A 10,119-nucleotide genomic window follows, 5' to 3' on the forward strand; every position below is an offset into this window, starting at 1 on the left:
GGGGGGGGGTTCACCACACCTTAATTAGACAGCAGAAAAATGATCAGAGCCTGAGCGAGCTAAAGAATGAGTGTTCAACGCTAACGTCTCAGCTCCACCACACACTTAACAGCCGACCCCACATGACGAATGCACGCTGGGTAATAATTCAGGAGCCGCTCGGTCGGGGCCGCAGTCAGGAGGCGCGCACGAATCCCCGCTCTTTTATAGGAACCGATTAGTCTTTTTCCCCCTTAAGAAAAGGCCAGCGCTAACAGATTTAAAATTAGAGCAGGGGGCTTTTAATCTGGACCGGGGGTGCAGGTGCAGCCAGCGCCTCCACAACACTGCCGGATTGGGCTCAGGGGACCAAATGCAGCAGGCAGCAGAAAGGGGGTGGGAACAAGGGCACGCATCACAAGATAATTGCCCCCAAGGGTCATAGGCGTGGGTGGGGGCGGGGGGAAGGATTCTGCCTCCGACCCCATAAACTCATGATCACACTCTGAGACCGGACTGGTGTGATTTCTGACGGACATGTGTCGAAGGGTTGCCTTTAGTAACTGACACCGACACACTCAGTGATGTCATCATATCCTCTGCTGTGTCATTGGACGTAACCTCCCAAACAAGGCAGATTAGATGGACAGTTGGGGGCTGTAAGTGTTGTTACACGTGATCAGCCTGAAGTCATGACTGTCAACCAAGAAGTCAGTGAAGGTTTCAGTCAGTCGAGAACAGACTTAACTCCTGAGTCTAGGCCTCAGCGTTGGACTCTTTCACCAGGAAACTCAAGTTTGAACTAATGCTCCTTCCACACCAAACGTCATGGAAGAAATAGTTGATTTTAACTGACAAGGACACGGCAGGTGTTGATTCATTACTGCTTCTAATACTAAGTTTAAAGGTGTTATTTAACATGAGTGACACAAACTCACCACAGGAGGCAGCAGTGGGCAAGCAAACCCCTGTGTCCTTGTGACCCAAGATTAATGTTTTTCTCTATGGACTTCTGTATGGGGATGAACAGAAACATGTTGAAAGTGAGGTTTGAACCGATTCCGTCCAAACATTTTACCCACAACTTCACGCCACCCGTCTTCTTTTGTAGAATTGTATGAGTTCCGCAAGTGAAGTTCCGCAAGTGAACCAGTTAGCCAAAGGGTGAGGAGGATGAGGAGGATGAGGAGGGAGATGTCTTTCTGCTGGTGGACAGGTTCGTTTCTGCTCCAGTATTTAACTTGCGCTGACTGGTGGTGGGGCAGTGGTGAAGTGGATGAAAAAACAGACAGTGTTGGAAGGGTTATTTGTTTCTTCATTATTTAGATAAGACGTGTGTGTGTGTGTGTGTGGTTGTGTTTGTGTAATCTGATGACACAGGTATAAGGAACGTGGTGCATTTAGTTTTTTCTTTTTCGCCTGCGTTAGTTAGACCGCTGCGATGATAAACGACGGATGGATGAGTCTGTGATTGGCTCGTGACGGAAGGTTTAATGTCAGGGGTAAATTGGTCTTGGTCTTGTTAGAGGAGTGGGGGTGTGTGTGTGAGAGAGAGAGAGAGAGAGAGAGAGAGGGTGGGGGGGCAGCAAAGGAGCGGAGATCAAGTCATGTACAAAATAACGTCTATTAGGACTAATTTAATCAAGGCCTCCCTTTTACAGATGAATTAAAATGTAGGGCCAATTATTTTTCAACGTTTGCTGCAGCGCTGTCTGTCAGGAGCCATTCGTCCACACACACACACACACACACTCTTTGTGTGTGTGTGTGTGTTGTTTAAAATGTGACACTTAGGGGCCGGCTCGTGTCAGCGGGGGCTGCAGATAATGACGGTGAGATGATGGCAGGCGGGATCAGCCAGTTAACTGATGAAGATGAAGCAGAGACACACACACACACACAGATTGGCAGTGCTACTCTTGTCAGGACAATCAACGTCTTCTGAACCTGAACCTCAGAGATGAGGTCCGGCCTGTTCTGGTCCAGACTCTGGTCTGGATGTGGACCAGTTTGTCCACTTCCTGCTCCTTTGGTCAGTTTGTGTCACCAGTTTTGGGGGGAGTTAATCTAAAATCACAGATTTTCTCTGTGAGGTTTGGTGTGAGAGCGTGAGTGCTTCACAAACCCACGTTTCACTGATTGTTAACGTCTGATTCTAACTGATTTTGAGATACAGACGTGAACACACGTTTCTTGTATCAGCAGAGTTTTAGCGTCTTTTTAAACCATTGTTTTCACTCTGTCCACTTTATTGGACTGAACCACAGATATCGATAGTACAGATGCCCCTGCAGGATTCTCCTCCTCCTCCTCCCTTCCTCCTCCTCCTCTCCATTTGACACATCTTTTTTAACTCCTCTGTTTCCATTTAGTCAAACCTTCTCATGTGAAACCTCCTCGTAGTCCAGAACCTTCCTCAGCTCACCACCCAGCAGTAATTATCTGTGCCCAGCCGAGGGCAGCTAACGACCTCGCTCTCTCAGCTAATTGATTTCACACTTCTTTCATTTTTACCCCCCCCCCCCCCCCCCCCCCCCCCCCCCCCCCCCCTCCTCAGCAAAATGATTAGGGTCTCTGCTTTAAGATTGATTACAAAAGAGCGGAGGAAAAGTTTGTGAGGTGTTTCCTCCAGAGCTTTGTTGTAAATCTGATGGTGATCCATCAGCTGCTACATCAGGCAGTGAGCTGTTAGCTGCTAGCTGCTGCTCTTACTATCTATTAATCCATTCATTAGGAGGCTAATTAGGCCAGAAGAGTCACTGAGAAACACAGTCTGCTGCTGCTCATTAGCACACACACACACACACACACACTCACTCACCATTTCTCTCTCTTCGTTCCAAATTGTTTACTTCATTTCATTTTCACTTTTTTAATATTTAATTTTAGAGCAGATTTTTAGTGAATACAACAGAAAACAATATTTATTTTTCCTAGCAACAAAACTTGATCAGTTAATAAAGACGATTTGATCTATACTGGAATCAGTAATAAGATAATAATATTAATACGAATAACTATTAAAACCCTGAGATGATTTTAGTTCATTTCTATGTTAATGAACATTAATAAGTACATTTTTATTGAAAACCTAATGTAGCATCCAAGGTGTTACTGATGTAGGAACAGGCGTTTTATTTAATAAACAATGATGAGGAGGAAACGTTCTTTGTTGATATAATTTTACCAAAGATATTTAACAATTGTTTGTTTATTTGTACAGTTGGTATTATTATTTTTTTAAAGTTGCCCTTTAACACATTTGTCTTTTGTTCAGTATTTTAAAACATTTGTTGCATGTTTTTATTTAAAACAAAACTTTTTTTGTCATATTTAGTCATTAAAGTTTAATCAGTTAATAATAATATTCAAGTAAATTAGGTTTTCTCTTTTGGTACTTTGAGATTTTCCGACCTGTGTGTGTGTCTGTGCGTGTGTGTGTGTGATCGTGTGTGTGTTCTTCATCAGCGATCACTTTGTTCACTCATGTTTACGTACACACACAGTTTCCTGTTTGTTTGGTGAAACTGACCTGCAGCTGCTGCCCTGTTTACACAATGTGTGTGTGTGTGTGTGTGTAATGGAATGTGAAAAGACACACAAATGTGTGTTAATTTATTTGAGGTTTTACACACACACACACACAGGTCTGCAGTCTTTGTCCTTGGTCTCTGGGCCGTGCGCTGGTCTCCGTCCTCCTCGTTCTCCTTTGGAAGAGGGAATGTTGAAAAAAAGGGACATTCCGTGATGCTAGCTGCACACCCCCGAAACACACACACACACACACACACACACACACACACACACAACTACATCTGTCCAGATTTCTTTTTCCCGTCAGGACCAAATTATCCCACCGTTTGTTTTTGTCTTTTTTTATCAAGTCAAGCTCCAAACATTTGTCTGTTGACCTGCGTTGGTCACATGACTCAGTTGTGAACGTCTTTAGGAATTTTAAAAGGTAAGACAACAATGGAGTCATTTCATGGTGGAAGCATCTCCACTCTTGTGTCTCCTTCTCCATTTCCTGACAGCCCCCAAAACCCTGCAGGAGGTGTTTTAATTTAGTGAAAGGGATAATTCAGGGTTTTTTTCTCAAGTAGCAGAATCAGCTGGAGATCTGAACTCCAACCACAGACAAAAGAACCTGCCTGAGAACGACGGGCCGCTCCTCAACCACTGAAACTAATTCAAGAAGAACCTGTGGATGTCAGTGAACCACGGGGTTACAGCAGTCATTGATCCACTGCTGCTTCTGACCACAGGAGGCAGCACTTGACCGACAACTCCTGTGTTACGCAGAGCAACAAATCATTGATTCTCTTAATGAGATCCTGTACAGTAGAGAGTGGGGTTTATTAGCTTTGTTTTTCTGTTGTTAAAAAAAAACGTCTAAAAAAAAAAGCGTCTAAACGCTAGAATTTAACAGTAGGGGGCGCTCAGAGTGCAGTGACTATTTGTCTTGACCTTTTTCAACCACACTTGAAGCAACCCGATGTGTTCGTGTGTTTAAGCTCTATTCCTTTTCCTGTCTTGTCTTCAGCCCCTGGCAGGGGACAAGGAGGCGGGGGGGGTGGACAGCTCAGTGTCAGTCCCCCTGGGGCCGTCCTCCCTCCTTCCTGTCTCCTTTTTATCCTGGACTAATCCCAGCAGAGAGAATGATCCTGTGTTTACATGAGCAGAGGGATTAGACCAGATTAGAGCCATAAGAGTTGAGGATTAGACTCATCAACACTTTATCAGCCAACAATGTGTCCACAGCCAACCACGTCTGTCCCTCTGTCCCCTGTGTCTTATTTTACACCCATGACCTCAGTGTGTGTCAAGGTGTGAACACGATCAGCTGACAGCTACATGAATATTAGATGAAATGTAGCTAAAAAGAATTATGATCAAAATCATGTTAAAAAAAACAATACACCAAAAAAGACAAAAAACAATGGATATGAATGTTCCTCGCAGAAAGATTAGTGACTAAACCGACTAACGAGTAAAATCTTGTATTTGTGTGTATTTGTGTGTTTCTCTGCAGGGAGGAACGTGAGCGCTGGATACGAGCAAAATACGAGCAGCGGCTCTTTTTGGCGTCGCTGCCGTGTGCCGACGTTTCTCTTGGTCAGCAGCTGCTGAGAGCCACAGCCGACGAAGATCTGCGCGCCGTCGTCCTGCTGCTAGCTCACGGATCACGACAGCAGGTCAACGAGACCCTCGGAGATGCAGACGGCCGCAACGCACTACACCTAGCTGCTCACAAAGGCAACATTGTCATCACGCAGTTACTGATCTGGGTAAGGGTTAATGTCCAGAGAGGCCCCCTAGTGGATGACATATCTATGCAGGGGCTAGAATTACAGAATGTAATGTTCTAGAAAAGTATTTTTTCGTAATTATTTCCGCACTCTTAGTTCAACATGATCTTTTTGGTCTGATGTTGAAAAGTTATGGTGAGCAATGTTTTTTTTTAATTCTATCTTGTTTTCATGAAATTCGATCATTTCCATTAACTAGCTAGAGTAAAAAGTAGCTGATTGTTGTGCTGTCCTTTAACTGTTCCCTCTTTCTCTCCTCAGTACGGGGTCGATGTGACGGCCAGGGATGTCCATGGTAACAGTGCGGTGGCGTATGCCCGTCAGTCGATCGGTCAAGAATGCGTGGAAACGCTGGTTCAGTACGGTTGCCCCGACGACCGGTTCCCGCTCATGGCTACACCCAACCTGTCACGACGCAACAACAGCCGTAACAACAACAATGGCAGCAGCAGTAACGCAGCGTTCATCTGACCGGCCGCCGTCATTGGTCTTTAAGCCACTTTCTAAAGACCCACCGAGCCCGGAGCACGTGCTGTGCAGGATCCAAAGCATGCTCGGAGAAAGGCGTCCACGATCACCTGACCTGAACTGATCACCTGACCCGTCAAGGCCTGCGTTGACTTCACCGGTTCACACTAATCACCTCCAGGTCCAATCATGATCCATGATTTCTTTTTCTGCCCACATTTGTTGGTTCACGGTTGTCGTGGTGACGGTGAATTTATCCTGCCGTTTATTTTAATGTAAATGTGAAAAAGTCTAGATGTAAATGTTTCACATCAGTTCAAAAACAAAGAAGGGACAAAAGAACAAAATTTAATTTAATTTTTTTTTATTATCTTTTGTGACATTTCTTTGTTGCTGGACCAATGGTTACTGTCAAGGCACAAAGAAGGATTTTTTTTTGTTTCTGGTGTAAAAAATTGTACAGAATTTTTATGGGTTTTTTTGTTCAAATTCTGTTCCTCGTCGCAGTCTGCACTGCAGGAAATACTACTACTACTTAAATAGTACTGGCATTTAAGTGCTACTTAAGTAGAGGTTGTACTACTTCACCTCTAAAAAGTACAAAAGTCTTCATCTAGTCTACATCTGATTTTTATTTCACTCACCTTCTGGAAAGAAAATCCTCATTTAAATTAACAATTCACAACAATTCTTAACAGTTCATTAATATTACTAAAAACTGTTAAATAAAAACACTTTAATTGATTGTTTTAAAAAAAATCTGAAGAAAACAAAATCCAAAGTTTCCTGACTTTTCATACATATTTGGATTAGTAAAAATCATTAGTAAAAATCCTAACATATTCAATAAACAAACATCGTTAGACATATTTTGTCCAATGTTTAAATCTTGGAAACACAATGTTTTTTTCTTGAAGTGAGTCAAATCTAAAAACCAGATTTATTTCTGCATTTATTTCTACCAGACTTAAAACTCTGCTTCAACCTGTTGCTGAACTTTGACCTTTTCATAATAAGAAAATAATTCAGCAACTGTCAAAACTGTGGCTCGGAAAAAAGGGAAAAACACATCCTTTAGTAGCTTATCTTTAAGTGCAGCGATGTTTGTTATAATATTTGTCCGTCTTCTCTATTTCTCGTCCAATCAGTCGCTTGGATCTGCTCAGCCACTCACAGCCAAGCGCTCCTCCTCCTGCTTTTACTTTTGTAAATAGTCTTCTCTTCCTTTCTGCTTCCTGTTTGTCTTTGATGACATCATTTAGTCACACTGTCTTCGACGTGGCCCTGCGATTAACTGCTGAACTGTCCAGGACGTACTCCCCGCCCCCGGCCCCACCCTCGCCCAATGACTGTTGGGATTGGCTCCAGCTCCACCACATCCCTAAAGGAAGTAAGCGATAGAAGATGAATGAATGAAGATGAATGAATGACATCACCCAGAGCAGTGGTCATGTGATGTGACAATGTTAGCTGGTTCAAGGTCAGTTCAGGATGAGCCCAGATTAACAAACTGGGTCTCAGTCCTGTTTTTAGATCATGTCTGTTTCAAGTTTGATTCTAATATTTGAAGTGTTTACATTCACACTTAAACCAGTTTCACGTAAACGCTTCGTTCGTCTGATTTTCACATTTGTGTCATCAAAAAAATACGTTTAAAACACTTAAATTCAGCCGTTGAAATCATTTTGATTTTAAATTGTTGGTGAAACCGTTTGGACATCCACACTTGGACAGGTTCATACTGTGTCCACGTGTAAATCTGGTTTGTTTTTAAGCCCTGTTCACATTTAACCAGTTCAATTTAACACTGTGTCGGTTTGAAACAGTTTAAGCTGAAACTTTATTCACATTTGCACCAGTTTAAGCTGATGCTTATTGATTACTTTAATACTGGTGCAGGTGTAAACAGCCATATTTATACTCTTTCAGTTGGTTATATCAAGTACATGAACACTAAGCCCCTCCCACATTCGTGTTAGTGTGTGAAACTGAATATCAGGACAAAGACTTACTTTGTGATCAATATGCACTAAAACTAATGACCTTCACCACAGCTCCCACTCCTGTGACCTCACTTCCTCTGTTGCCTCAAAAGCTCATCATTCAACTGAACTTTACAGCAAAGAGAATGTCACTCCCCCAACAGTTTAAATTCACAAATTAAAAATGTCATGTTTCAACTACAGTTAACATCTATTAGCTGAACGCAGCCAACACAGAATCATTTCTATCAGCACAACTCGTAGCCGTAAGCACTTTATTAGAGCATCACCCACATCACACAGTATTAGTCACTAGTACTACAGTATCTCTTCAAGTAGACGTGTAATAATAATTTCACACTAGAAAACCTAAACACTAGCTTATTAGCATTGGAGTAATGAAACATCATTTTTTATAATGGCAGCAGTTTTTGTGTATTTGTCATTAACACTGACGACTCCCCATGGTAAGCAGACTAACAAAATTCTATTGATTGTGAGTTACTTTTTTTTTTTACGCAGATGTCTAGCATGACAAGTTATATAATAGCTAAAATTATCTATTAGCTATACTCAACCACACATAATCATCAGGGTCATCTGTTACTGAAGCTAACTGAGGCAAGCAGTGAGCACTTTAGCATAGCAATGCCGCAACATGCAAATATCACAATTTCCTTGAACTAGAAATACGAGGTTAATAAAAATGAGTAACACTTGCTAGTTTGTGTTAAGAAAGGGTAAACTAGCATTCTATAATGTTAACTAATTTGAGCTTATTTTGGTTTAGCAGCGTCAACGTTTTTCTTGGTTCTTTTTTCAGGTCACATCAGGACTTTTTTATTTCTTGGGAAATTAAACCATATGTAAAAAGTGACGAGGTCAACTGTCCTGGCACAGCTAAATATCTAAAAAGCAGACTCCAGCTAATGCTTATTAGCTGGTGAACACAAATGAGCTAAATCGTGCTAAATATCCTTATTCTGCTAGCCTCTGCTTTTTAACAAAACACCAGTAACATCTGCTAATTAGCTCAAATCAGCTGAAGGATAGCATGTTGTGAAAACTGTTAGCTAACATCTAACAAACGGACTGAAGCTGCCTGTATTTAAATTAATTATAAATAATATAATCAAAAAACTTTGCAACAGAAATCAAGTGAGCAGGAGACAATGCTTATTTGTAAATAAAGAGAAGTAAAGTAACCCATTTGTTTTTAGTCGTGTCTGTATTTTATGTACTTAGTACCAGTATTTATAGACCTACCACAAAGACTCCGCCCACTCATGACTAAGTTTCATTGATGCCTTCTTTTTGATGTCCATGTTTTTGTCCTTAGCAAGGATTTGATTTATGATGCAGATGTTTTTACTCTAATTATAATTGTTATTTCTATTATTGTTCTAATTATTGATTTGTTCCTTTGTACAGTGATGTTAAAAATTTGAGTTTTACTGTCACGTGTCTCTTTTCAATAAAAATGCTTTGTAATATTAGCTAATGCTTATGTTATTATTGTGACATGAGATCTTGAAATGACCAATTTTATATGATTATGTCCAAATTCAATAAAACAAATTTGCTGCTGTAAAAAAAAAAGACTTTTTAAAACGATGGAGGAGATGTAAAACAGAAAGAAAAAAAGTCAAAGGATGGGCAGTCATGCTAACGTTTTTCAGATTTTTTATTTAATTTTTGGGGGGAATTTTTCAGCAAAATCGTAATTTCGCATTTCATGTTGGTCAAAAGTTGAAAAAGTTTCATAAAGATTTTTGAAAATAAAATTCAAAATTTTATTTTTCTGTATGTTTTTCATCAAATTAGAGCATTTTCAAAAAATTCTGGGAAAACCTTTTTTAATATCTCGATAAAATCCTAATTCACTTTAAGGCAAAATTTTGTTTTTTGCATTTTTCTCATCAAATAAGAGCATTTTTAACATTTTTTTTAATTCTTGGAAAAAATATTTTGAAAACTTTTTAGAAAACATTTTTTTGAAAAAAGTCTAAACATTTTTTAGGATTTTTTAATTTTATGTTCTCTGCATGTTTATTCATCAAAATAAAGCATTTTTAAAGAGATTTTTTTCTTAAATATTTTTTAATTTTTTTTTTATTTTTAAAAGATTTATTTCAAAATTTTGTGTTTTCTGTGTTTCTCATCAAAATAACACGTTTTGAAAAAAATATTCATAATTTTTTTTAAATAAAATTCAAAATTTGATCTTTTCCACGTCTTAGTAAAATAAAGCTTTTGGAAAAATAATTTTTGAAAATTTTTTTGGAATCTTCTACATGTTTCTTAGTAAAATAAATTGTTTTTGAAAAAAAAATTTTAAAACATTGAATATGAATATTTCAGGCATTTCTGGGACTTTTTAT

General features: G+C 39.9%; 1 protein-coding gene across 6 annotated transcripts in view; it reads left to right on the top strand.

Moving 5' to 3' along the window:
- The window catches only part of agap1 (ArfGAP with GTPase domain, ankyrin repeat and PH domain 1), a 64,498-nt gene extending 54,908 nt beyond the window's left edge, over positions 1–9,590 (top strand). For 2 of the 6 annotated variants that reach the window (XM_017038379.2, XM_017038381.2), the window contains 2 exons: positions 5,012–5,267; positions 5,550–9,590. In XM_017038379.2, the coding sequence (XP_016893868.1) occupies positions 5,012–5,267; positions 5,550–5,759 (466 nt within the window). In that variant the 3' untranslated portion in view covers positions 5,760–9,590. The remainder of the gene's footprint in view (positions 1–5,011; positions 5,268–5,549) is intronic. The other 4 variants (XM_017038378.2, XM_008325419.3, XM_008325420.3 and 1 more) reach the window with 3 other exon arrangements.
- Positions 9,591–10,119: the final 529 nt, after the last annotated feature.

This window comes from Cynoglossus semilaevis, chromosome 14, assembly GCF_000523025.1.
Source record: "Cynoglossus semilaevis isolate Cse_v1.0 chromosome 14, Cse_v1.0, whole genome shotgun sequence".
Taxonomy (NCBI): domain Eukaryota; kingdom Metazoa; phylum Chordata; class Actinopteri; order Pleuronectiformes; family Cynoglossidae; genus Cynoglossus; species Cynoglossus semilaevis.